Raw genomic sequence first — 27,710 nt, 5'->3', positions numbered from 1 at the left:
TTTAATTTAATTAACCCTTTCCGGAGCACGGGCCACTGGGTGCCCATGAATCGTGTTCCTATATGACGGGCCACCGGGTGGCCCATAGCTTTGTAAAAGATTTTAACAGTTTTCGCGCCCAAAATACAATAACATGGTTTTGAATAAATGATTTTGAGATAAATTTCCCGTAACCTGCAAAAAACCGCTTTTCGATATCTTGTTTACAACTAGAATTATAAATTTTCAATGTTTGTTGTAAATTTACTCAGGCTAAATCTGTAAGGGAAAATTGCTCAAAAATTTGGACAAAAAATCACTTTACTCAGATTCTTTGAAAGCTTTTGACATGAAATTTTTTTTACCCGGCCAGTAATTCAATTCTCTAAATCATATTCAAAGTTCAAGGCGTAAAGCAAATGCCTTTAACTCTATTTCTTTATTCAAAGTAAAAAATTTTGCCTTTCCGAAAAAAAATCTGCCGATTTTTCGGTCACGTGACCAGGTGTCAGCCATATTTAAAATTTTTTTTTTGGTATTTCAAAACCCCTATTACATGTGAAAAAAACAAGGTATTACTTATCGTGATATCTTTTATCAATCACTTTCTATTGCAATTTTAGTGAAGCCAGTCAAAAATCAAATTTTTGTTTGCGTCATATAACCGTGAAATCATGCGTCCGGAAAGGGTTAAACCCCTGGAAATACATTTTTTTTATAAGCATAACGCTTAGAAGCATATGAAGGCTCAGATTTGTAAAATTCCTAAGCATAACATAAGCATATGTGTCAGCCTGAAATATTTTTCAAGTTGTCATTTTTTATCAGTTTAAAATGGTTTGGTTGAGATCAAGTAAAAAAAAAAAGACATTCCACGGCTACCACTGCTCCAAAATCTGAACAAATTTTTATAAAAATTTCACTAAAACTTGGCTTGGGGTGAATTATAAGCAGGATTCATAAGCATATAATAAGGATAATCTATGCCTGGATGCTTTGAGAACTTAAGCATACACGAGCCTGACCAAGGGGCGTTTTTATTTGCTTATAAAAAAAAAACATGTATGCCTGGTCACAAATCGAATTTACAAACATCAATATGTCAGATCCAACAAAATTAATAACCGCACTGTCATCATTGCCAATAAAACAGAGGATTTTCCGTTAAGAGCCTTGTAAACATTCCAACAACTTCCATTGAAATGATCTGTCACAGCTAATTTTACTATTTTAGCACAGTCCGAGGATTGAGCCGAGAACGCTCACAGAACGCCTGCGAGCTCCTGTGCGGGTGAAAAACTTTCTTTCAATCATTTTCTAAAGCAAAGAGTATGCGAAGCGATTTTAGTTTTACGATAGTGCCGCTAATCATTGGTGGATAGCATTCAATTATCATTATCCCTCTAATTTCATTCCTAGAACTTTTGCAAAAAAAGGAAAAATAGAAAAGTTGTCTTTTTTTACTGCTCTATTCACATACTGAATTTGAAAGGTCTTCTATGGGGCATTTTTTTGCAAACTTCAAAAAACTGATTTTTGTCCCACTTTTGTGGGACTTTTATAGCTTAAGTGCTTGTATGCAGCATAGGGTACAAAGTCCAAATATGCGTTTCCTGTAATTTTTGTATGAAGAGTTAGATTTATAATGTCATAGTTCCAGATTTTCGCTAATGACTGTCCTCAAAAATTTAAGGGCTGTGTGGACTGCCAAGCAAAGGTAACCCTAGCCTGGAGATCCATGCTATGATTTCTTACTCTATATACTGATGGCAAAATATATAGCATAGTATGGGCTGAGAGTTTGAATTTCCCAGATCTGCCCAGATCCTTATAACGGTTGAAAACATAGCCAATCAAATTTTATTATTCTTTTACTGGTCACACTTTCTTAGAGAAAGCGCAAGTTCCAAAATTTGGGTTTTATTTTAGAAAGTGAGGACAGCGCTAAATTCGAATTTCCTATTATAAATTTTTTGAGGCAAAAATCTGCCTCACAGGTCATACCCTTCCTGTACACATCAGATTATAAAAATACAGGACGATTCTCCTGTCTAAGAAAACCCGAGACATTGATATCAAGTCATTTGTTTTGGTTTAGCCATTTGTTTTGGTTTTCAAAACTACCCGAAACGATTGAAAAGAAACCTGAGATATTTTGGTGAAAATTTCTTTGCCACATATGAACATTTGGGAAAACACCACGACATATTTACTCAATTTTGCACAATAAATTACTCTATCCATTCAAGTTAGAAATTATCTGTTCCGTATTACAGAAATAAAACCCTAATACTTCAGCTAATACTTGATATGACGTTGCGCAGGAGGATTTACTGTGTTATCGCATACTAATTCGGGATAATGTTGCGTGCCAATCTTATTTGTTATTCAATAGACCGTCACATTTGCGTAAGGCTTAAATAAAAAAATGTCCTGTTTCCAGAAATCGGCCGGGTGGACTTTTTTAATAATTGTCATTATTAACATTGTACTTTTTATTTCAATAGTATTACAACATAAAAATTCAAAAATGCATTTGATGTTTTATCTAAACGACAAAAAGGAAAGAGTTTACACATTGAAGAAGACGGACCCAACTGGAAAGCCAACATTATCAGCTCATCCTGCTCGGTTCTCTCCTGATGACAAATATTCTAAATATCGTGTTGTTCTGAAAAAGAGATTTGGGATTTTACCTACACAACTCCCAAAACCTGTGTATTGAGTAATTGATGCAGTTGTTGTGTAAATATTTTTATCTGGGATGTCTATGTTGTTTATATTGAACAAACATTTTTGAAAGATGGTATTTCCAATGAATGGGATTGAAAAAAAATCTTAGCGATTTTGTGTTTTAATAACTTACAATATATCTTTAACAACTTATTTTTACCAAAAGACAAAATACAGAACTAATTCTCATTTTCATCAATTTCTCTCACAATTTCTAGTACTTCTCATATGAGTTACGGCATGTCCAAAGTAAAAGTGAAGCAGTTCCACTCACTTTCAAAATGTCAAACATGTTTGAATAAAGGGCCACAGAATGTATATCAACGTTTATACCTGTTAGAAAAATTTATTTTGAGGCTATAAAAAGTTATAACAAAAATTTGGAAATTTGAATATCTTGTGAAGTAATCATATAAATGTCAAATTTTGACCATAGAAAGATATTAATGTGAAATTTTTTTATGTGATACAGTATATTGAAATATACTGACATCATCATTATTAAAAGAATTTTAAAAACTTGTACTTGTAGAGAATACATTTTATTGTGTCAAAATTCACGCTGATATCACAAATAATATTTCAGCTATATTTGATGTTTTGAAAGTGAGTGGAGCTGCTTTACTTTTACTTTGGACATGCCGTAACTCACTTGAATGATATCCTAATTCTATTTCCCCAACTTTTTGTGATAATTATATTTTAATTGTTTTCGAAGAGCTTGAAGCATTCTTGCAAGCTATTTTGAGACTGTGTCGTGTCATTCTTTTATGTTTGTCAAATGAGTATAATCTTAGCAGGTTTTTCATATTGTTTTTATCAGGCCTTTCTAAAACAGACCTTGCTTATTGTATACATTAATTCTCTAATGCAAAATAATTCATATATCTATTTGGAACAGTTTCTGATCAATTAGAAATGCAATATTAAAAATGCACTCAATTATTTTCGAAATAATGTACTCATAATTCTTAGATTATTGTAAGTGCACAATATGAAAGAAAGGAATAAAGGATGTCTTGCCAAAATCCATTCGACACTTCCATCATTCTGATACCTCAAGACGAAGATGGAATTTGTTTTTGTGGATATATCATTATTGCAGTAAGTATATTGAGCAAAATCATTTTTTGTCCAAAAACCTTTAGAACTTTGAAAACCTTCTAAAATGATGAATACAGGATTATCTTTTTTATTGAAATATATCTATTTTTTCAATACTTTAAGTTTCTTATTTTTAAAACACATGGGCACCGGCGAGCCATTTTGAGTGAGGGGGCCAAATATTTGGAAAAAAATGTCGCCCACCATGGTTGGGCGACAAATAAAATTTGTCACTTTTTACACCCTCAAAACACCTTAAAACGATATATATTTGGGGAGAATAATAGTTTTTGTGCTTTCATTTGGTCTCAAACCAAATTAAAATGGTAACTCTTAAAAACGTATGACATGGTCTTCCAAAAAGGGGGGGGGCCATGGGGCCCCATTGTAGTAAGTGCTCTGAGTTGACTTTTCAACGATATATACAGGAGTGTTTAGAAAATTGAACATTTCTTTCATTATTCTCTTTAGAACAAAGATGAGTTTAGAGTAAACATACACCTCAAAGAAAAAGGTTCTCTGAAAGATGCAAGGTCAGATTCTTATTTGGAGTATGATGATTATATCTATCTATAGCGCCAACAATAGCTCCTATTGAAATTTAAGGTGGTCTGGCTTATTTAGTAAAAACTTGTCTTCATATTTTGAGTACATTGTAATTTTAATCATTCATTTAGGTTGGACTGTAGCTGGGATGTTTCGCAAACACTTAAAGGGTACGAAGAAGCTATTCAGAAGGTAATTTGTTAGCATTACCTACAGAGGCCGAGAAGGGTCTCCATGTGAGTTCTTTTAAAAATTGTCGAGATCTTTAAGCTGATGAGTCAAGATTTCTTTCAAACTGTTCCACCTCCAGAATGTGTCGCAAAAACATGGTTTCAGCCCACTTTTCAGGTGCCCCTGAAAAGCATGGTGCTCCCAACGAGTTAGGTCCCCTTGAAAAATTGCTTTGAGTTAGGTACCCCTATTCAGCAGATAATTTCTTTGAATTGACACTTTTTGTTCTTTTGTCATTCCTAAAATCATGCTCACGCATGAACGCCTGCTAATAAGCTTTGTTGTTATGCTATAAAGATGGCGGCTGTAAATCAAAACAATCACATTAGAAAAATATAGCAAAAGATGGCGTGATGGGAAACAAAAGAAAAATTGGATGGGAAACTAGGTGCTAGGATAAAAAAATTCAATAATTTGAAATATTTTGAAATATTCGATTTGGAAAATATTACCAGCCTCCAGAGCCTCCATCAAGACAGCTAGGTACCCTTAATGAATAGGTAACCCCAAAGAATTGCAAGGCATTAGCCCCCCTCTACTAACTTGGCCTAGGTGCCCTTCAGATTTCTGGGGGGGGGCTGATACCATGAAAAACATTTGCTTTCCCAAAAGCTGTCATATTTCCTAGAACTGCTGCGTTTCCAAAATCTAAACTAAACTACCACTTTTTCTTGATGTGATCAGAAGACCTAAATTAATTATTCTTTTTAACAATGGTAAAAAAAACTCAAAAACTGAATTTTGTGGGAATAGACGATATCGGCTTAACATGAAAAGTCAGATTTGACCTCCGAGAATCCCTCACAATGCGTTGCGTGGAAAAAAGTTTGCTGTGAAATATTTTCCACGCAAATCATTGTGGGGAATTCTCGGGGGTCAAATCTGATTTTTCATGTTAAGCCAATATCGTCTATGAATTTTTTCATTGTTAAAAAATTAGATCCCTAGGAAAGGTAGATGCATGTATATTTCATTTTACTAATGATTTTAACACTCATGATATATATACAATATCTTCAAGGACCCATTAGCTAAATTGGTTGTAATTGACGTAAAATCAGTCAATAGACATTTTAATGGTGTATTTCATGAATTTAAAAGGATGAATGAGCCAGTGACGTTTAACAAAATCTTTTCTGATCTCACTTTAAACAATACTATAAACAATACAAAATTTGGCCCAAATGGCGAAAATTTACCGTAAGGCTGGACTTAAAAAATTTTTGGTTTGCCGTCACCCGACCGACCCTACCTCGAAACCTGCCGACCCAAAAAATTTATTGCCATTTTAAATAAGATTTTTTTTCCTTCAAAAACTTCAAACAATAAAAAATCAAAACTCGCATCTTGTTTGTCTCAAGCATAATTTCCCTGCTAGCACTTCTGTTTTTTATTCAAAATTTCCTAAATGTAAACAAACTGTTAACCCTTCCATGGACGAAAATTTCATAAATCGCCAAAATAAAAAAAAATTCCGACCGACCGACCCACCTCCAAAATCTAGGGTCGGGTGATGGCAAACCAACAATTTTTTAAGCCCAGCCTAATTCGGTCTAATGTCGACATCCCTCATCTAACTCTGACACCCTTTTTATCAGTTGAAATTGATAGAAAGGTCAAAACTATTTTTCTTTGCTTAGTGGTCAGAGAGGAATAATCCTCTTTCAATCAGTGATTCAAACTTTCATATTATTCCTGTCTCTAAAGAAGGGTGTCGGAATAACACGAGGGATGTCGATATTAGACCAACTTACGGTAATACCACAAAATGTAACTTTTTTCTCTTTTTTTCCGACTGCAAACATTAGTTCTCTCCGGGTTCCTTCCAATCAGAAAAAACTTATAATTGAATTTTTGTCTGGATAAAAGATTTCGAGGATGTTACCAAATTTTTCGTTCAATTTGTTGTTGTTTAAAATGATGCGACAGATTGAATATTAAAGCAGCTTGAACACGACAAAACATGCAATGCAGGGTAAATGCTAATTTTTTTTTGGTGGCCAGGTTTCAAGGTAGGGTCAATCGGATAACAGCAAGCCAACACTTAAATCTAGTCTATCTCTTATTCAAGCTAGAAAATTATACCCTCTGTTAGTCAAGTATTTCTACAATTGAAATAAATTTCATTGTCCCATATATAGATCGAATAGCTAAAAAATAATTTTTTTATTGAAGTTCCCAATTCTTATATCATCATAGAAGCTCAATCAAAGCTCATCAATCCACGAATTTTTGACAGAACTGAAAGCTCTTGTGGTAAGTTATTATTTTTTTAATAAAAAAGGAAAAAACAAAACTTTTAATTTGCCTTTCTACTTTTGCCTCTTGTATTCGCTTTCTCAACCTTTCAGATGTCTGATTTTAAAATACCAAGGAAAACTTTAAACATGATGGGTTTCAAATTAAAAAAAAAACACTTTAAAACAGCTTATCATAACTGTCCCTATCGATGCGATACATAGGCTGTGCACATCCCAAGAATTGATTTTGATATAGGGATGCGTATCATGTATAAAAACACACGACACATGTTTTGATTGCAATGCAAAACTTTCCATGAGTTATTTTCTTTACAGGAAAATATCACCTCTTTCTCATCTTTGAATGACCGCCCAGATGACATTGGCTCACATCAACTTACGGAGATTTTCCAAGAAATTGAACAGATAGGCTGGGACAAGTAGATCAAATTTTTATGAAATATGAATTTAGAATTTAGGCTATTTTGCTATACTAAACACTTAACTTTAAGGTGTTCCTAACAAATTAAAATTTACTCAAAGTTATGACAAAAGATTGAAATTATTCAACTTTTCTAAAAAAGTAGTGCACGCCACTTTTAATACAATACAATTTTTTTCAGGTTGGTTTTCACTGACAATAATTTCGGGACTTTGAAATTTGTGCACTGGTAATTATAATTATGATTTTCACTTACCAAGGCTCATCCAATCCCGGGACCATTGCGTTTGAAGTCAAGAAAGAGAGGAATCTTAACCTTTCTCAAGTAAGAAAAAGTGAAGCCTTGTTTGCCTCACATTTAGGACTTTTTTTGAAAACACGCGGTTCACGTGTTTTGGATGGGAAATAAGCTGCTTTATTTCCCATCCAAGAGTTTCGGATCCAGCCCTTTTGCGGCTTTGAAATCAATGGGGTGTACTGCCCTTGTCGACCAACAGGGCGTGCTGAAGTTCGACAAAATAGACCCTACGTGGGACACGTAATTTTGAAAATTTTACCAAAATTTGCGTAAAAGGTGACGCTGAATTGGACTAAAATTCCAAATATTCTTAAAATTTGGGCATTCAACATGCTTTCCTTGTAGAAAAAAAGAAAGAAGCCCGAAGGATTGAAAATGATATCTTGATCTTTCCTCAATCCACTTTTACGAACAAGATTCATAAAAAGGGCTCTTCCAGAAAAAATCCGTTCATGGGGGGTGGAGGATATATTATTTTTTTCATGAATTACCCCTGGACATTTTGATTTTTAACCCCCTGGACAAACATCAAATCAACCCTGTGGACACAAAAAATTACCCCTGGACATTGGAATTTACCCCCTGGACATTGCAATTTTTTGGTATTTTTTAAATACCCCTGGACAATTCATCCTCCACCCCCCCATGAACGGTTTTTTTCTGGAAGAGCCCAAATGACGTTTTTAAAGATTCACATTCATTACATCGCGACAAATGGGGTTTCCATGTTTTGACGTCAAAGAATCGAACGTCAGAAAAGACGGGGGTAAACATTCGAAAATATGTCAAAAAGAAGACAAGAAAAAATAATTTGTGATTTTTCCTAAGTAACAACGCTTATTTATTCATTTTTCATACTTCTTTGATGAAAGAAGTATATATTTTTGAAAAGTAAAATACTTCGTCTATCATTTACTCTTTTTTGAGCTCTTTACTCCAAGGATTTCTCATTTTGTCAGCCGTTGAACTTCAGTGCTTTTTCGAACAAAATTCTTAAACCCTCCTGTGTTCCAGGGTTCGTAGAAAATCGTGGGCATTTCTTTATCTTGCTAAGGTCCATCTTTCTTTGAAATTCAATCTTAGACCTTTCCAAAAATGTATAACAAATACAAAGTTTCAGGTCTGCGATGTGGTGATTTTTCACTTTGAAAAACAGAGACATTTTTCCCTGAATTCCCCTAATGGTTGTTTACATGTCAGGGAAACCCCGCATTTAACAATAGCAAAAAATTTGGAGGTCAAAACATTCGAAAAGTATAATCAAAGGGCTTTCCAAATATGTATAATGTTATGGGGTTTCCTTTTGAAGAATGTTGTGATTTTCGAACAAGAAGAGATGGCATAATAAAAACTTTTCTAAAATCTAGATTTTGACGTAAAGGGCATAGGGAATTTTAGCATGAGTATTTCTTAGTTTTTAATTTCATAAAGAGTTCAAAGCATTTAAAAATCCAAAACATATTTTACATTGATCAACAAAAGTAAATTAAACATCGAGCTGGGTTTGATTTTCAAACTAGCAGCCTAATTTTCAAATATTACTGGAAAATAGTCTTACTGAATGAAGAACTTCGAAAAAAAAATACCTTTTTCGCACAAATGGCCGACAGTTCACAGATGTTTCTAGCTACTCATTCTTTTTTGCCATTTTTCATTTCCAAATTAAATAAAAACTTACTGGTCATCCTTGGGAGTTTTTTATATCCAAAATTGAATCACCATTTGATAAGAATAAATTTTAGATAAATAAAGGCTGCCTTCGATAACTGAATTTTGAAGGCAGGAAAGTACTGTGAAAACTGAAGCAAACAACAAAGCATTCCATTTTATACATACCTCTTTCAATCGAATCTCAATTTAATTAATTTTACAACTTTCCTTTATTCTCAAGTTTTATTTTTAAGAATGAGAGTAATAATTAAAGCACGATCAGGTTTTATTTTTTGAAAAACTCAATGTGTTCTTTTCAAAAGCCAAAGTCTCAAATGAAACTTTTTGTTTTGATTTTGATTGCAACATTTTCGAATCTTTCGAATGCGTGACGCAATTTGATTGGCACAAAATAGAACGCGCGCGAAAAAACAATGCAATGCAATCTTCTCTGAGATGACAAAAATCGCAACACCAATTTCGCGCGATGATGTTTGGCTGAAACCTTCAAAGAATTTTTTATATTTTATCTTTTAGTGACAAAGAATCGAGAGAGCATATTTTGGTTCTTGAAAGACAGGTGAGCTTGAGACTTGCTCTACAAAAATCTATGTTTTAGGCTCATAGGATTTAGCTTTCTTCATAAGTACCACCATGCAAAAAAACTTTGCAAAAGGCAATTCTACAGAATCGTTTCTTTACTGTTTAAGATAATAATATCTGTCTTTTCAGGGTGCTTTTTCCGATTTTGTTGCATCGACAAATCTTCCTGTAAACCTACAACAGAAGGTAAAGCTCTAATTCATCTCTTTGTTATAAATTTGTTTCTATTTTTTGGTAATTGAAATTTTTAGAAGCATTATCGGCTGGTGAAGAATTCCTGTTTTTTCTAAATAGATCCCTGGTGGATTCCCATCCAGTGAATTCCCACCAAGCTCCATGGCGGATTCTTACCTATTATTTTTGCTATGTTACGTATTTTTTATCAAGCTTTTTTTAGAGAAAATTCCAGAATGAAAAAAGCCTCGAAATGCAATTTTTCAAATATTTCTTTTCGACCACGAAAATTAGTTCCCGCGAAAATTAGTTCCAATAGGGTAGTAGGGGGAACATTGTTCGTTTTTCTGAGGTCGCTTGATTTTTTTAGTCAAACGCAGTTGTTATACATTTTTGAAAGCTAAGGGGTAGGTAGTAGGGGAATCAAAATAACTTGGGTGCCAATTTTTTTTCGGACACTTTGGTGTGATTTTGGGACAAATATTACGGTCTCAGGTAAAAATCATAGGGTCAAAAATTTATGAAAATTTTAGCTTGAGAAAACGGAAACTTGTTGTATACTTTTGGAAAGCTTTAAAAATAGTAAGATTACAGATGTATTGCAAGTATAGGTGATTTCTGTACCTAACTCGAGATATCAACCCTTAAAAACAGTGTTTTCAGCCAGAAACAGCTGTTTTGTCCAGTTTTTACGCTTTTTGGAGCTCAATATCTCAAGTTAGGTACTGAAATCACCTATCCCCGCAATATATTTCTAATCTTAATTTTTTAAGAGCTTTCCAAAAATATACAACAGGTCTCTATTTTTTAAAGCTAAAATTTTCATTAAATTTTGACCCTATAATTTTTGCCTGAGACCGCCATATTTGTCCCAAAATCACATCAAAGTTTCCGAAAAAAAAATGTTATTTTGATTCCCCTACCCCTTAGCTTTCCAAAAATGTATAACAAGTACTTCGGCTAAAAATATCGAGCGATTTTACAAACTTCCCCTTACTAATACCCATTTTAATCATATTCTCTTTTCCAAAATGACAATTTTTCGAACCCTAGGCAAACACGCCTGTCTCCTCCGTTCATGGCAATTTTTTTGCGTTCTACCCTCTTTCATTGGATACCTCAGTTTATGCCTTCATTACTTACTCTTGTATGTCTACTTTTAGCTGATTGACTTGTTCGATTGACTGAAATTTGTCCCTGAAGACTAATTTGTCAAATAAAAGAGAATAATAACAGAAACAATTCGTTCCCATGATTATTTGGTACTTTGCAGACCTGTCTGTAAAATACACGTTGATCACCTGCTGGAACTGAGGAACTACTGGAGCTTTTGACTTTCACCAGTGATAGATATTAACCATTTAAAATTTACCTAAAATACTCACAGCGTAACCGCTCCTTCAATTTTGCTTAAATTTTGTCTGGAAGCTTGTATTATCAATACTTAACTCTTTTCAAGTAATTAGCATTTACCAATTACTAGATACAGTATCCTAGGGCCTATTTAGATAAAAGAGCAATTTAGGCCGGTCTGTGAAATACACGATACCAACAGGTGTCAAGAATTTATCCTGAGCCCCAATAATGCATGTCACGTACGTGGAGTTGCCTCACAAAATTTAAGCAAAAAAATATAAGTGAATAAAGTTAGAGGGGGGTCATGTTTTCGGTATTTTCAAAGAGTGACGTCATCAATGATGCCAAAATTTTAACAAAAGATGCCAATTATTTGGTGAACACTCAGGCACACTTTCTAAAAATCGAATCAATCGGATAAATATTTCAAAGATTATCAAAAAATTCGCCTTTGGCTTCTTTGTTGAATAGAAGGGTTAAAAGAAATTCATCTTTTTATCTTTATTTATTTTATTTTTTTCTTCAGAAAAATGAGAAGATTCTTGTTAAATACAATAAATTCGTTAAGGTAAAATACTTCTATTCTGTATTTTCCAGTAAAGTCATCATTAAGACTTCCAAAGACTTCCAGCAACCTTATATTCTGACATGGATGTTGCTAAGCTGCCAAATTTCAGTCTTAACCAAATTGAATGTTATTCTTTCTTTTATTTAAGATAGTAGACAAATGTCAATTATTTTGGAATGTTCTAAAGGATTTGGACGAAGAATGTTGGATATTGGAGCCTGAAGTTCCATCATATGATTGTCAATATCGAAGAATTGCACTCGGTATGAAAACATAATTAAGTTTCTGATAATCTGAAATTTTATTCTGAAATCTTTATTGTTTATATTTATTCAAAGACCTGTATCCAGCTTATGGTGTTTTAAAGTCCGTGTCAAAAAGGTGTGCAGTGTTTAAATTTTTTACCAAAAGTTATGGCCAAAAATAAAACAACTGCAAACTTTTTGACACAGGCATAAGTAATGTGCCTTTTCGGCTTGTTGTCTCTGTTCACTAGCTTGCCGCAAGTCGTATATTATTGCTATTAAAATTAGTTGATTTCGTTCCGTTCCGTATCCGGAACTCTAACTCATCTTCAATAAACTGTTCAATATTCTTCAAGAGTTCTGCATATTTTTCGCGTTGGATGGTCTCCTCTTGCCGAACATCACCCAAAGGATACTTATATCTATACACCAGCTCACCAATTGATGCTAATAGAATCACAAAAACTCCAATGAGAGCTGTATAAATCATTAGGCCTTTATCTAAGCCGTCGAAGATCTCATGTAACGGCCTTATCACGTATTTGTTTGTTAATAAAGGACTGGCGATTGTTTTAGTAATGGTCTCCTTTTCATCTTCTAACTCTTCGTCCGACATTGCCATCTCATCATCTTCACAATTCAAAACTGTTCTGTTATAATGAACAAACATTTTCAGACTTGTATCTGTCTCCAATTCACGTTCAATTACTAAATCCTTCACTTCATCTTCGTGGTCTGCAAAGAAGGATGCTGCAGCATGTTTCTCCATCAAGCCAGCGTCTGCAGTACCGCTTTTCACTGCGTCGATAATTTCATCGTATTCATTAACACTTACGGATGTACCCAATAAGTTTTTTCGCACGATCAAATCCTCGATGGATCTATCTATAACAGCGATGCTTTTTCCTTTTGTATCATACTGCTCGTCGATAGCGTTCCAAGCAGAGGCTGTGATCAAAGCTACCAACATCAATCCAAAAATAATCCAAATGATAACAATCAATCGACTTAATGGATGTTTAGGAGTTTTATCCCCATAACCTACAGTCGTCATAGTTACAACTGTAAACCAAAAACTGGACCATAATCCGGTACCGGGCGATCGGGGAAAATGATCACTCCCGGCTAGTGTCTCAATTATCCAAACGATGGTTGCGATAATCAAGGCACAGAGTAAAGAAAATACAACAGCCGTCATACATCTTTGAAATGATTTCAAAAATTTGACCAAAAGTAGGACTTCACCCTTGCGCACTATGAGAACTGGTCGTGTGTGAATCAATTTTGATACCTCGTAAAAATTGTCATTCAAATGTTTCATATCAGTATAAGTCATGGGTCCAACCATTATCAAATCGTTTTCAGTAACTGTTTTACTCACATTTAACATTTCCAAAAGTTTTGTCTCATTCTTTTCTTGAATCAAATTCAACATTTCTGTATGGTGAGCTATTCTGGTGATTCTTGATTCATCTGCCTTCGGAATGACTTGATCACACAATAGAAGGGTGCCTCGTGTAATCAAATGATTGGCCAGTTTCCCATAAGGGTCTTGATCAAATAAATACAAATGAGTCTTGAACTTTATATCTTCCTCTTCTGCCTTTGATGGTGTCATCAAAACGCAAATAATTCCCATATACAATAACTTAGTCATATTGCTAGTGAGTCTCTTTGAATTGAATTGTCGTAGACAGTATATTTTTTGTTTTGATAAGTAAATATGATGAATTGTCGCTTATTATAGCTCTCAGTACCTCATTGATCCAATAGATGGTATTATGTTATCGCTTTGATTTTCTTTTCGTACAGATGATATATATTCGCTTCAAAGATTTTGTGTGTTTGATTTCTTAAAACTTTTTCTTTGAATTATTGAATTCTTTTAGCGTGGGTCGACTTGTATATACTCCTTTGATAAAATCCCTATTGAAATTGTTCTCTTTCTTTGTATCAAGAAGTAATCTCGCTTCTATCGAACCTCTACTGGTTGCCCAAATTTAATTTATTATCCTTCTCAGCATGTAACTGGGATGTAACTCAAAACAATTCTGACATAGCAGTTCTTCCTTTCCTTGTTTGAAATCAAAATTCTTTCTGATAAAATATTGATTTTATTATTATTTTTCCTTGCTATATTTATATTGATAACATTCATATTTCGATCGCCTTTCCACACTATATTGATATTTTCACATTATTTTCCGCAATTTTTTACAGCCGACATCAATAACTTGATTTCTTCATTCAATATGATTAGTATCGTCAAGTAACTTTTGACTTTTTCTCTTATTCAATCAGTTAGTTATGTTAACAACAAAACGCGAACGCAAAAGCAATCTGTTCGAAGATAGCAAGGTGTTAAAAAATTATGATGTTTTTAGAAAGCTCCTATAAAACAAAAACAAAAAATAGAAAAATAAAACTTGTTTTCTCCCTTTGAATCTTGTTTTATGATGTTAAGAAGGTTCAAAAAATGAAATTATCATTGATTTGTTCCCAAAGTTTTGGCGGAGGCCCCCGCACATCAAACGGCTCACTGGGACACGCGCAGAAAAATAATCTGCACCCATGCAATGAAAACTTTAATGAAACCATTTTCCGTTGCAAAATTCTACCGAACTCGTCATTGCCGACAGGTTTAAGTAGTGAGGGGCACAACCCAAGACGGGTTTCCGATTCCACGTTCGGTTCGGTTCGGTTCGTATATAACCAAGCAGGTCGGCCATGAACACACGTAAAATGGCTAGTCGACGCCATTAGATTGGCATTGGAAAATTAATGTTTGCAGGAGTGGAGGAAAGATATATACAAAAAAGTTTTTCTTTTTCAGGGCTACTCTAGAAACAATCTACACTTTCTTCTCTTCTTAGGTAAGAATGCTTCATTGAGAATCGATGTCAACCCACTGCAACCGTCCACCTTCCCAGAATGCCGTTTCCTTGGTCCTTCTACTGGTAAGTCCGCAGTGAAGACCATTTTTAGCCTACCCCTAATAGACCTTATCGGAGTTTTTGATTTTTCTAAAAAAGCGATGCATTGTGGGATTGTTTTGAGTGTATTACAATAGAATTGTAATTACATTACATTATTGTAATCCACTCGAAACAATCCCACAATGCATCGCTTTTTTAGAAAAATCAAAACCTCCGATAAGGTCTATTAGGGGCAGGCTAAAAATGGAGAAAAAAAATTTGGATTACCAAAGCATGGTGTAAAAGGGGCCGGTGTAAAAAGGCCTTCCTACGCTTGTATTTTCGATACCGTCGTCGAAAGAACTTTTTTGTATTTTCGTCACCAGTCTCCTCAAAAACTGACTGCGCCGTTAAGGGTTGATAGGTGTTTTTCCCAGCTGGTACACAACGTTGTTTTAACGTTAATCTAATGTTATATGGACGTTGTGAACGTTAGATTAACGTTGAAACAACGTTGTGTGCCAGCTGGGTTGAAGCTTTCTCCTTAGAACTAAAAACTGTCCCATACCGCTAGATGTCGTATAACATAACTCTCTGTAGTTTCAAAAGTTGAAGAAAACTCGCGGTCTCTTGAAAAATAAGTTGAAAAAGTCAACCCTTCCCAGTCGTTCTTTTCCCTTTATACAAATGCCCAGCTCTATACCCACCCATCCACAGTATCGTATGGAACTTAGATAGTAGAAGAAGCGATGACGATGATAACTGGATAATGATTGTAAAGAAATTTATATGAATGTTTTTTTTTAGTTATCGATCCATTAAAGCAAAATTTGAATAAACACATGCACCTATGGTACGTTTTTCCTCTCTTAAAGCAACCTGACATGCATCTGAGTTAGGCATAATTCCATGCTCGAAACTCTGCTGCTCAATTAATTTAGACCAATGAAAATGCGATTTTATATGGATAAATTTTAGATAAATGTTTGGTAAACTGCTGCAGGATAGTAGTCAATAGGGTGCCAATCTTCATTTTCAGAAAAAATTTTCTTAGGCACCACCACCCCTTTTCAGTACCTGGTGCTAACATTTTTGAGAATCCTCATTTGAGAAAAAAATGGACTCAAACCCCTTATTTAAAAGCCAGTAATTAAGAAAATATTGGGTACATTACCCTGGAATATTGCCTTACCATACACACCTAGCATTCAATTTTACCTCACCAATAAATATACTTCCGGTGAATGCAATCCGATTATTTTCGAGAATTTTAGCGAAAGATTTGAGAAGTTCAAGTTCTGATTTGTCGAAATTGGGGAATCCTTACCCATTACCTACCTAAATCCAAAATCCAGGACAATAGCTTAAATATGAGAGATCTACCCAGCCCACCCCAAATATAGTACCAGATATTAGTATATAGATACCTCCACCCAGCTATTGGTCAGTACTCTGCAGCTGTTCCCCTGTTAATACTCCTAAGACTATAATTATTGTTCAATAGGGACGATCAGAAAGGTTTGTTGGACAATTTACGAACAGTACTTGACATCGAATTCCCATCGAAGACAACCGTGGAAATCAATGTAAGGAATTTTTGATCGTAAGATCTACTTTGATCAATATAGAAAGGTTCCAGAAAAACCTAACCTGGAGTCCGCTTAGGGCTCTTGATAGACTGGATGGTGCGATTAGGTGGCCCGGTAGTACATAGACAGCTACAGCTGCCTGAACTTTGCTCTGATGATTTTGAAGTAGACTAGAGGACATCGTAATCTTGAATTAATTCTAAATTCTAAAACCCAGTCAAAGTTTACAAAACTATATTAGCAACATCAAAATACCTCCTAAATTTGAAAAAAATAGTCTAATGGTCATATTTTTCTGTAAGTTTAGCTCCAAAAAGAGACTGGATCTACTGGCATAGATTTGCTACCACCTCAAGCAAAGTCAAAAAATAGAGTCTGCTAAATTACGCCAGGCCATTTATCAGCCCTATCCAGTCCATCAATAAGCTACATGTGCATTTAAAAGTTGCAAGTTGCGACTACATTTAAGGGAACTAATTTTCGCGGGAACTAATTTTTGCTGAACTTATTTTCGAGGTACAAGGATTCTAAATTGGCCTATTTTGCGGAACTAATTTTCGCGGCTGGCACACACTTTTCGCCGAAATTCTTTCGTATTCCTTGGTTTTTTTGAAGGTTTTTAGGTAAATTTACATTTTTCGGAACTAATTTTCGCGGTAGACACCCAAAAATGCGAAAATTATTTCTCTTTACATTTATCTGGAATAGTAAAAATTGAGTGCGAAACCTGACGTTTCTTTTCGCAGGAATTACGTGTTGAATGTGGTATTTGTTATGCATATCAACTGGAGGACGAGATTCCTGATAAAAGTTGTGAAGATACAAGATGTGCTCAAACTTTTCACTCATCATGCTTACTTGAGGTAAAATCAATGTCGAGAATTATTTTACTTCTAGTCTTTTCTTGTTAGCGATTTTTCAAGTTAGCAATAATCATATTTTTGTACATTACTCATTACTTCGAGGCTAAACGTAGATTATAGTCCGATAGAATTAGCTCATAAAAGGCCCTAACCTTGAAATTAATCATATGTGGCTGAAGTTTGGAACCAAGAACCAACATAAAAACTGTTGTTGCATTTTTATGTTGACCTCAATTTTCAGTACAAACCTCTACAAACAAGATTTCCAAAAGAGATTTGAGCGTTTCGATGGTTAGATCAATAGATAAATGGATTTTAAAGATCAATTATTTTTGATGAGTCAGTACACTTTAAGCAAATTAAGTCAGCAGAACTTTAAAAATCTTGGTTTAATCACTTAAACTAGGCTTTATATGAGTTTTCCTTATTTTCATTTTCCAGTGGATGCGATGTCTTCCCTCATTCCGTCAAAGTTTTAATGTAGTTTTTGGTCAATGTCCATACTGTGAAAAGGTAATTTCATTCTTTTAATGTTTGAGTTGAGTGTATAAATGCTTTCAAATGACTAGCCTCCAAATGGGTGTAGCCGACTTTGTTGTGCAATGAAATTTCTTTTGACTAAATTATCTTGGTTACTTTTCTTTAGAAATTGACCATCAAATTGAAGAAATGAATATCGATTGGGTGAAAAGGAGCGAAAATAAAGATTGTAGCTCGGAATATTACGGGCAAACAAAATTGTACAATAATTAATAATGGGTATATTTGTGGAACTTATTTTCTATTGCGATGGAACTATGGTATGGAGTTGTTCAAGATGAATATGCTAGCTATGTAGAGGAAAAAAACTTATGTTGGTTTATGCTCATGTTACTACTAAATTTTAAATTTTCTACCTAATCGGTAAAAAAATAAGTCGGAAATAAAATTGAAAAAATGGCTTGGTAATTTCTATACCGAAGAATTTATATAACTGACGAATTGTTTTGCCATTTTGAGCGAAAGTTAATTTTAACCGAGGAAAATCTTTTAGAAAGTAATTTGTTACTTTTTTTTCGTTTTAAGTTGAATATCAGAATAACTAAAGGCAATGTAATGTAATATTCTGTAATAATTGTAATGTAATAATTCCTGTAAACGATGTTTGCTAGAAAAAAAGATTATGACTGAGCCAAAGTTCAAAAATTGAAAGAATTTTTGCCCTTTTTGACGTTTTTACTACCCTGTGAGAAACTTTTCTTTTCTTCCCATTTACCAGCTGAAATTTTCCAACTTTCGAGGGTGTGCAAAATGGACATTTATGGTTCGCACGTACCTGGCACTCATGTATACTCCCTTCCCGGGTGAAATCCCTCTAAAAGCCGACCTTGGTGAAAAATTCCTCGGAAAAAAACTATTATGCCAATGGGGAAATATTTTGACGAAGAATTTCTTTTACAAACGATTTTTGAAATACCGAATCTACTGATAAAGTTTATTCTTACACATTTTGTAGATTTAACACATTTCATAAGATTTAACATGGCTTACCTCATAATTGTGTTCGGCCTATTTTGACTTTTTGTTTAAGGCTATTCTGTAATAGAATTCTACCTTATTGGTATATATTTTCGCGTGTTACAAATTTTCGCGAATCGCGAAATTTTCTCAAAAAAACGTGTTTCGCGTGTATTAAATTTCGCGATTGCCGACTTCTGGAAAATTTTCGCGTGTATTAAAGTTCGCGATTCACTGAACTAGTTATTTTCAGAAAGTGGGAATATAAAGCAAGAAAAAGACTGATTTTGCTTGAAACACAACGTTTTTGATGTAAAAATACTAACAAAATACTAAGAAAAATTTTTTTGCGTGTATTTAAATTCGCGATTTTGTAATTTTGAAAAATTTAAACGGTATTAAATTTCGCGAAAATTGACCAAAAAACTCTTGTAACACGCGAAAATATATACCAATAAGGTAATCTCCAACGTTAATGTAAATGTCAAAAAAATAATTAATCATTTGACAACTGAAATATTTTGCAAAAATTAATGAAGATCGGGGTTAACCTAATAAATTGGTTAACCCTACTATCCACCAGTGATTTTGCTTTGGTTTGCAAGATTACAAGGTTCAAGATTCTTTATATTGGCTATTATAAAAACCAATCCATTTGGAGGGTTTCACTGGTGGTCGAGTGTTATTGTCATCGTTTGTTCGTTTTTCAACTTTATTTCGTGCTAATTTTCTGTGTTTTATCCCATAATTCAAAAACCATCCCAGAATGCCAAGCCCGATAGTAACTCCACCAAACATAAGACAACCGTACCATATTTTACTGCTAGAAATGAAAAGACTCGTAAATTCGGTGTCTGTTTTCTTCTTTCTAATGAAGTAGCCCAAATCATCGACCTGGAAAGAGAAAGTGAGAACTGTTATAATGAGATATCTAACTACTGAGACTAATCACGATCTGAGACCCGAAGAAATTCACAAACTGTTTTTTTTTTGCCGAAAAGAGTATAAATTCGGTAAAGTCTGACGGTTTCAGAAACGTTACCTCCAATTTTTTACGTATAAGTATAACGACATTACGGCTGTAAATGCGCATCCTTATTTTCCCACCTTTACTATCCATTTAACTGATGACAGCATGGCTCCAAAGTCAACTTAATCCACTCAACAGGGGAGGGGGACTCTAAAGAAACTATCAGCTCCTGAAAATTTAAAATTTCTTTCTAACCATAGGGGATTAATGTCATCTTAGTATTATCATCAGCCGGGATACTATAAAAAATCCTGTTCAGATTATTTCCAAGGTACAAAAATCGTGAAACTTACGTGAAATTTACTTTCTCGGAGTAAAATGATTAAATTCATTAATAAGAAGGCTTAACATATACCGTGAATAGCACAGGTCAAAATCATATATTGACGCTGTGCCGACGAATCGAGATTCTATTCAGCGCGCAATCAACGAAGACAAAAGTAACCATGACGACCCTCCAAGATCTTGGATGAGGTTCAAAGTTGATATTTTTATTCCCGTCGTTGAAAACACAACTTACAAAAAGTCATCAATGCTTTGTAAAAAGAGTCAGTGATAGAGAATCATAACATAAAGTCTGTCTATTATTTCGATTCAATTAAAGTGACATTTCCATAATTAAAAGTTTAGTAATTACTGTTATACATTTGGGGATCATATAAAAGATTTCTTTCGAAATAAACTCATTTCAATTACACTTGGAGGTTTCTGGGGAATTCGTAAATAGTAAACTGCATACTGATACAGTCTGCTAGACATTAATATGGTAATATTTGCTCTTCATCTTTGATTTTTTGTACAGTGATTAGATTGACACATGCGCGATAAAATTTCTATTATTTGTCTTCAGAGGTTAATATATTTTTTGAAAACTTAACCTCTGATACTCAGGGTACTTAACATATACTTTAAATTTGATGTTCATCACAAATTCGAATTTCTATAGAATTTCAATTTTTGAAAGAATATTTCACGTGCATAAACTCTAATTAATGCCTTGTTAAGAATTTTGCAATAGAGGCCAAAAGTCGCGAAAGTTCTTAAAAGTCTTAGAGCGGGCGCAACATTTTCAGCAACTTTCAATAAACTGATAACGTATCAAACGATATATCTAACCTGAGACATGACAGCTCCTGTGATGATTGCTTGTAAACTTTCCTCATTTGCATCAAAGAAGGTGCTAATAGTACCAAACAGATCTCTGTTGGCTGTAATCACACCCAATGTTGACCCACTGATCTCTGTTCTGTGTTGGATATCCACTGAACTGTCAAAACGTTTGAAGTAATCCAAATGAAACAACGCAGCCAGTTCAACCATTGCAATTGCTTGATGGTGGTAAAAAGACGAGTTATTACATGTAATAAGACAGAGAGCACGCTGCGATCGCACTTTATTGAGCGAAGCTTCCACACTATTGATCAAAAGAACAAAAAATTTCGAGCGCGCTACATTTTTATGACGTAATCTTTTTTCCAAGCAAAAAGGATTGAAGCCAAAAGGTGCGATCGCAGCGAGCACAAGTATAGACTATGTTATAGTCTAAGACGAATCACTATCTAAGAAAAAAGCTCAAAGCCGAAGAAAATTCGCAAACGGGTTTTTTTGCCGAAAAGAGTTAACAGTCGACAGAGTTGCCAGTCTTCGAAACTCTCCCGCCGATTTTTTTCCGTATACCGCCATAACGCCATACCGCCATTTTTTCCCGCCTTTACTATCACTGTAACGGACGATAACATCGTCTAGCACAAGTAGAGACAAGCTTTCACGGGAAATCTTATTTGTTCGAATTACAGAGAGATTCGAATTATAGAAGTTCGTTGAGAAGGTTTCTCTTTGACGGGGACTGGAAACAAGTTCGAATTGTAGAAAAAGTTGAACAATAGAAGCTCGAATAAGCGAGAGTTTACTGTAGAAGAGAATCTTCTTTTTTTCCGGACAAATATCTTCCAGAAAAGGTAGCCTGAAGACATTCATGTTAAAACTTTTCAATTTTTTTACGCGTAAAAAGCTTACCGTGGATTTCATTATCACGAAGAGCGATTCCCAATGAAGAAAGATTCGGATAAACTGAAAACACAAAAATAACATTGCTGTCCTTTTACCTCCCTGACTAAGTTTATAATGACCTTCTTTTTCTGTTGTTTTTTCTAGGACTTACCGGCTAAAGTAAAGGTTTATACCCACCCTTGTAAAGAATTTGAAAGAAATGAAATTTTGATAATGCAAAATGAGAAATTGGAAATTAATCTACCTTGTATAAGAGCCATATTTGCACTGGCTCCAACGAAAGGTGCTGATGTGTTTTCCAAGATTCCAACCTATGTCAGAAAGTAAAAAAGAAACATAAGTCTTCTGTCCAATAAGAGCCATTTCAGCTCTGTTGACACTCCCAAATTTCGACGTTCTACTATTGGATACGACGCTCGATGATTTTGAAAGACACCGTCAAAAGAAAACTCTCATAAACGACGCTTTGTTCTAAAAATCGAATTCCTTTCAAACCCGCTGTTCCGTTGTCATATCAACGGAAAGCTTTCCACTTTCGTTTTCTTCTTTTTTGAACGATTACCAAGCAAGCCAATAAAAGATATGGCACGAGAAAGACGTGTCTACCAAATTGCGTAAATGTACGGTATTAGGAACGTATCAAAGACGTATATGTACGGCATTTGGGGTCAAAAGGTTAAGGAACGATTGATAAAAACTGTTTGCTCATTTTCACGCGAAAGTGAAGATCGGTCTTTAGAGAGCGTCAACTGCATATTTTTTTGCAAATTGTTTGCTGTCAGGCAAAAAGTTTTACGATTTTGTTGAAACTCAAAGTGAATATAAGATAAAGTTCTGTCTGAATTAAAAAACATTCATACTTTTTCACCAAGGACGCTGAACTGGACATTAGTTCCCATGCGAACACTCAAGACCGATGTGAACATAGAAGTGTACACGTTGAAGAACACAATACCAATAAGGATCCAAACGATCGCGAAAAGTCGAGCTGCGATCGATTGAGGAGTGCGATCACCGTACCTAAAATGATGCGATGTGATCTCAATTTAAGAATAAATTAGATAAACATCGTTACCAGCCCCTTTAGTCCTGAAGAATTCTCCCACTTCAATCACTAACATTAAAAATAATATTCTAAGATCCCGAAAAGGTAAGGGTTCAAAATTCTGGGATCCGGGATGGTGCTGGAAATTGTACATCTAAAAAACCTCAAAAGGGTATTTTTACTAAAACCAGTTTATTTAGACCCCTTTAGAGCAATTCAGCTTTTGATAGCTAAAAAAATAACCAGGGGACGTTTATTCGACTTATCTCAAGGTCCTCTGCTGATTACTACATTGCGAATAAAATGTGGAGAATTCTTGGATCGTATTGATAACGTAAACACGTTCTACAAATATTTTCATTCATTTGTTCCCTTTTATGTTCAAACCACAGATTTATAGCCCGAAGGGCTAGATGTAAAGCTTTAGCTGGAAAGTGTGCCGTGGTTAGGTAGGAAATACCTACCTAGATTACGTGACTTTACAATAGAATTTCAGCGCTTGACCAATCAGAAGCTTCGCTTCGGGTTTTCGAAAATAATAGCAACAATATTTTTTCCTATATTAAATTTTTTTTGCCTGCGATGGCTTAAAGCTTGACATGTAGCCCTTCGGGCTTTATAAATTTGTGGTTCAAACCTCACTGCCACTTACCCAACAGTTGTCATGGATACGTAAGCCCACCAAAATCCTTCGAATGGTCCTCTTGGAAAGGAGCGTGGGAATTGTGGTTTATTGTACCATGTGTCCTGTAAAAATAAAAGTTATTGTTAATTCTCTCAATGGACTCTTCCAAAAAAATCGAATCTGGTGGGTAGAGGACATAACGATTTTTAGAAATTTACCCCCCCCCTCCCGAACATTATGACTTTTAAACCTCTAGACAGCAGGTCTAACGTCTAGCCCCCGAACAAACATCAGTTTACCCCTCAGACATTCAAAATTACCCCCAAACAGAGCATGTTTACCCCGACCCCGGACAAAGAAAATTACCGTCATTACCCCCCCCGGACAATATATCTTCCACCCCCATGTACGAATATTTTCTGGAAGAGCGCAATTTCGATCTTATTGGTTGATAACAAAGACATGTTTTTAAATTTAAAAGTCAATTCATAATTTTTCAAAAAAGTCTTTGATTGCCGATTGTTTAATTTTCGGCCCTCGTTTCTTGGTAATCTCCTTGAAGATCTTCTTCTTGAAGAATCTAGATACGATTTTGAGACTTTTTTGAGAGAAGCTGTTTCTCAGAATCCCAGGGGGGGGTACTAGGGTTGCGAGCTGACGGGGGGTGCCGCCCGACTTTCGAACTTTGGACCCTTACCGGGACCAAAAAGGAGAAAACAAAGGAAAATTTTGGGAATTTTACGACCCTTAGCGGGACTAATTTGACCAATATTGACCAAATTTCGATCTTTCAGGGGGTAAAAAGTTGAAATTTTCCTATTTTTCCGACCCTTACTGGAACTGAAATTTGATTTTCTGATTTTTCCGACCCTTAGCGGGACTTTGGAAGTCCAAAAAAGGTACCCTTAAGGGCGGCACATACCGTACCCTCCATTTGCCTAAGTACCCCCCGGGCTCAGAATTTTATGCTCTGAATGCAATGGTGTCAACTATTTTCCTTAACCCTATTCGGCCTAGGGTTTCTGTTCAGAGGCCAAATTATTGGTAATAGCTCCTGAAATAATTGAGCTTTTACCATGAAATTTTCTGTAAATTCTGTAAACCTTTATTTAGCTTCAAAATAAAAATAAAATTGACACCTAAAATTTTATATACCTTGAGCATGATGATATTTTTGAAAGTAAGGTGTCACAAAAATTGACACTTTTCCAAAACGAATTTATTTCTTATGTCAAATATATCGTTTGAACTGCAATTTATTGAATATTTAGGATAAAATAAGTATTTTAAAATCAGGCAACTTTTTTCTAAAGCCTTAGAATACAATAGCTATTTATGAGAAGAAAAATTTTTTAAGGATCTTGTGTGCCAAATTTCGTCCAAAAAGACCCACTAGATCAAAAGTTAAAGGGATGGCTACAGGAAAAGCCCCCTAGTTTTGAACCGCCCCTAAAAGCCCATAAGAATAGGGTTAAATTAAAATTTGAAGAACCATTGACTTTTTAACTTACTTTAGGAGTTAAGAGTTTTTTCCCGTGGGCTGGGGGGGGGGTACTTGGGCAAAAAGGGGTACGGGGATGTTCCACTCCGGTACCTTTTTTCACCTCCATGGGTTCCTGGTAGGGTCGCAAAAACACCAAAATCTGTCCCTCGTAGAGCTTTTTGGGGAAATTTGGAAAAATTATGGATTTTTTAAAAAAAAAAACGAGTCCCACGCAGGGTCCATTTTTCAAAAATCAGCGGCACGCCCCGTCGGTCGGCAAGGGTAATATCACCCCCAGTTCTTTATCCATAAAAACTTTTTCCAGACATAACTCGCATTAACCCCCACTATTGGCAGGAAAAAATAAAAATGGTAAAAGATTTTTAAACTCTTCAACGTGGGTCCAGCAAAAATCCAAACATTGAATATGACATGTTCTGTACTTGCTTTCAAAACACTTACCAACACCCAGATAGCCGATCCAGCAGCAAATGCCATCATAATTGCCAGCAATACGAGAGACCAACTTGACCAGACAGTATCGAAAACAATCTCCAACAAATCAACATTCGGTTGGACCGGGGGCTTCCCGATGAACGCGATAGCTTTAAGAGTCATCAATGGATAGAAGGGTGTCGAGAAAAACATTTTATTATTTTCTCCACCCTCGATAGGTAAAATCAAGTCATATTTTTCACGGTTGTGGAATTTGTCGATGAATCCGACAGGTGGCAATATATTCAACTTGTTACAACTCATACAACATGTTTTGATGATAGTTTCTTCGAGGATTCCTAAAATCATAGATTTAAAGTTAAAAGTTCATAGGTTCCATTTTCACACCAGTGCAAGTCCTACATTAGGCAAAGAACGTTGGCAAGTTCAAAAAAAATCATAAATTCTCTCAAAAGATAATGGTTCCGAGTTACCCCCTTGGAAGTCACTTTAAAATATGCTCCTTTTAAGTTGCTTATATGTTTTCACAAAAATAAAAATTGTTTAGTAGGGTAGTAGGGTTATTTATTAACTGAAACAGCAGAAGCTTATGACTTAGGATATCTGCAAATGAGGTTTTTTGACCGAATTTCCAGTGTGGGGGGGGGGGCGTTGCGACGAGCAATATTCATTCTCACCGAATAAGATGCCTTTGTATTGCCCTGTCCCAAATCCAGCAGAACTATTCTTGCCTTCCATAGCGAAGGGTGGATTCGGGCTATAGACAACAGTAATGTCACGCCCACATATTGGATTACGTTCTTTAATCAATGTGCAATTTTGAAAGGATTTTGTGATGTCTCGGAAGGAGTATCGTACTGTGCACACGTTATGTTGTAACCATAACATTGGATCGTTCTGCACATGCTCGCCGTGTCCCACATTACCAGGTGATAATGGTATTGTTGTATTGCGTCCCGCATTACCAGGTGATGATGGTGTTGTTGCATTGCGTCCTGCATTTCCAGGTGATGCGGGGGACGTTTTATTGCCGGATGATGGTTCAAAACAAATCAGACTAAACACTGCAAAAATGTGTACAAGTTGGAATAAAAACATTATAATTCAAAGGTTAGAATTTCAGTTTTTTATTTCCAAATCCCTGCACATAATTCAGTCCCGAATTCAGTCAAACTCTGATGGGTCTATTCCTCATTTTGAAATAGATAAATTTTCAACACAAATCAATTTCGTGATTTAAATATTTCTCAATCATAAAATTTAGTGATATCTCTAAGACTCCAAATTTTCCTTAGGTTTTCCATATCGCTTGAAATAGATAGATTAAGCAATATAATCGAATATAAATCAATCTTTTTTACACAGGTTTCGTTCCTAATCATCACACCTCGTCCCTTTTATCCCATAGATTACGTTTTCACTAATTCATTTGATTAGTAGTGTGAATTAAAGATTTCAATCAAATCATTTTCACACCAATTATTCATCCTACAAATATAATATTCTTTTACATCAACTTCTAAGATCAGAAAGGAATTCTTTAGGAGGGAAACCAAAAACAATGTAGGAAGAGAAACAGTGACCCAGGAAGAACTTTTTGTCTAGTTAAAATGGGGAGCTAATTACCAACGGAGATTAAAATGAATAGGTAGTAGTTTTTTCATGTTCTGTTAAGTTACTTTAATCTCTTCTATTATGGAATCAAACGTTCGATTTGCGCCCGAGCGGGGACACCTAGGCAAGTGAAGAGTACGGGTATGTGCCGCCCTTAAGGATGCCTTTTTGGAACCTGGACAGTCTCTGTAAGGGTTGAAAATATCATGAATTAAAATCTCAGTCCCATTAACGGCCGAAGAAATAGCAAATTTTTATATTTTTTGCCCAAAAACATCGAAATCTGGTCAAATTAGTACCAATGAAGGTCGTAAAGTTCACAAACGTTCAATTTTGTTTCCTTTTTTATCGAATGGTCGAATGTCGGGGGGGGGGGGCACACACCCGTCAGCTCGCGACCTAGTACCCCCCGGA

The 27,710-nt window shown here is 35.1% G+C and overlaps 3 protein-coding genes across 3 annotated transcripts; 1 reads left to right on the top strand and 2 right to left on the bottom strand.

Moving 5' to 3' along the window:
- The first annotated feature begins 3,654 nt into the window (after positions 1 to 3,654).
- Positions 3,655 to 18,638, top strand: LOC136801458 (E3 ubiquitin-protein ligase FANCL-like). Its single transcript, XM_067058104.1, has 16 exons — positions 3,655 to 3,816; positions 4,288 to 4,349; positions 4,494 to 4,554; positions 6,793 to 6,849; positions 7,170 to 7,273; positions 7,457 to 7,504; positions 9,761 to 9,803; positions 9,956 to 10,012; positions 11,883 to 11,924; positions 12,073 to 12,187; positions 15,043 to 15,126; positions 15,892 to 15,937; positions 16,589 to 16,670; positions 17,420 to 17,536; positions 17,978 to 18,049; positions 18,183 to 18,638. Exons 1-16 carry the CDS (start codon positions 3,727 to 3,729, stop codon positions 18,207 to 18,209), a joined length of 1,107 nt encoding a protein of 368 aa, XP_066914205.1. The 5' UTR covers positions 3,655 to 3,726; the 3' UTR covers positions 18,210 to 18,638.
- Positions 12,184 to 14,032, bottom strand: LOC136801457 (uncharacterized). The gene has a single exon (XM_067058102.1). The coding sequence runs from the start codon at positions 13,824 to 13,826 to the stop codon at positions 12,417 to 12,419; it is 1,410 nt and encodes a 469-aa protein (XP_066914203.1). The 5' UTR covers positions 13,827 to 14,032; the 3' UTR covers positions 12,184 to 12,416.
- Positions 18,639 to 18,700: 62 nt separating the features above from the next.
- Positions 18,701 to 27,155, bottom strand: LOC136801456 (uncharacterized). Its single transcript, XM_067058101.1, has 8 exons — positions 26,360 to 27,155; positions 25,689 to 26,020; positions 23,771 to 23,865; positions 22,934 to 23,093; positions 22,318 to 22,384; positions 22,080 to 22,133; positions 21,180 to 21,391; positions 18,701 to 19,927 (listed from the first exon to the last, which is right to left on the bottom strand). The coding sequence occupies exons 1-8, from the start codon at positions 26,778 to 26,780 to the stop codon at positions 19,649 to 19,651; spliced, it is 1,620 nt and encodes a 539-aa protein (XP_066914202.1). The 5' UTR covers positions 26,781 to 27,155; the 3' UTR covers positions 18,701 to 19,648.
- Between the last annotated feature and the right edge of the window lie 555 nt (positions 27,156 to 27,710).

This window comes from Clytia hemisphaerica, unplaced genomic scaffold (genome assembly GCF_902728285.1).
Source record: "Clytia hemisphaerica strain Z4C2 unplaced genomic scaffold, Clytia hemisphaerica genome assembly, whole genome shotgun sequence".
NCBI classification, from domain to species: domain Eukaryota; kingdom Metazoa; phylum Cnidaria; class Hydrozoa; order Leptothecata; family Clytiidae; genus Clytia; species Clytia hemisphaerica.
The sequence above is the reverse complement of the archived record's forward strand: the minus strand, read 5'-3'. Positions and strand labels throughout refer to the sequence as shown.

What these genes read in the sequence shown, in the direction of transcription:
- LOC136801458 (XM_067058104.1), top strand. Translation starts at nt 3,727, where the DNA reads ATGTCTTGCCAAAATCCATTCGACACTTCCATCATTCTGATACCTCAA. An exon ending in GAACAGATAGGCTGGGACAA is followed by an intron (nt 7,274 to 7,456) that starts GTAGATCAAATT and finishes AATTTTTTTCAG; the next exon opens with GTTGGTTTTCACTGACAATA. An exon ending in TTTTGGTTCTTGAAAGACAG is followed by an intron (nt 9,804 to 9,955) that starts GTGAGCTTGAGA and finishes CTGTCTTTTCAG; the next exon opens with GGTGCTTTTTCCGATTTTGT.
- LOC136801457 (XM_067058102.1), bottom strand. Translation starts at nt 13,826, where the DNA reads ATGACTAAGTTATTGTATATGGGAATTATTTGCGTTTTGATGACACCA.
- LOC136801456 (XM_067058101.1), bottom strand. Translation starts at nt 26,780, where the DNA reads ATGTTTTTATTCCAACTTGTACACATTTTTGCAGTGTTTAGTCTGATT. An exon ending in GATCGGCTATCTGGGTGTTG is followed by an intron (nt 23,866 to 25,688) that starts GTAAGTGTTTTG and finishes TTATTTTTACAG; the next exon opens with GACACATGGTACAATAAACC. An exon ending in TCGTGATAATGAAATCCACG is followed by an intron (nt 21,392 to 22,079) that starts GTAAGCTTTTTA and finishes ACCACCATCAAG; the next exon opens with CAATTGCAATGGTTGAACTG.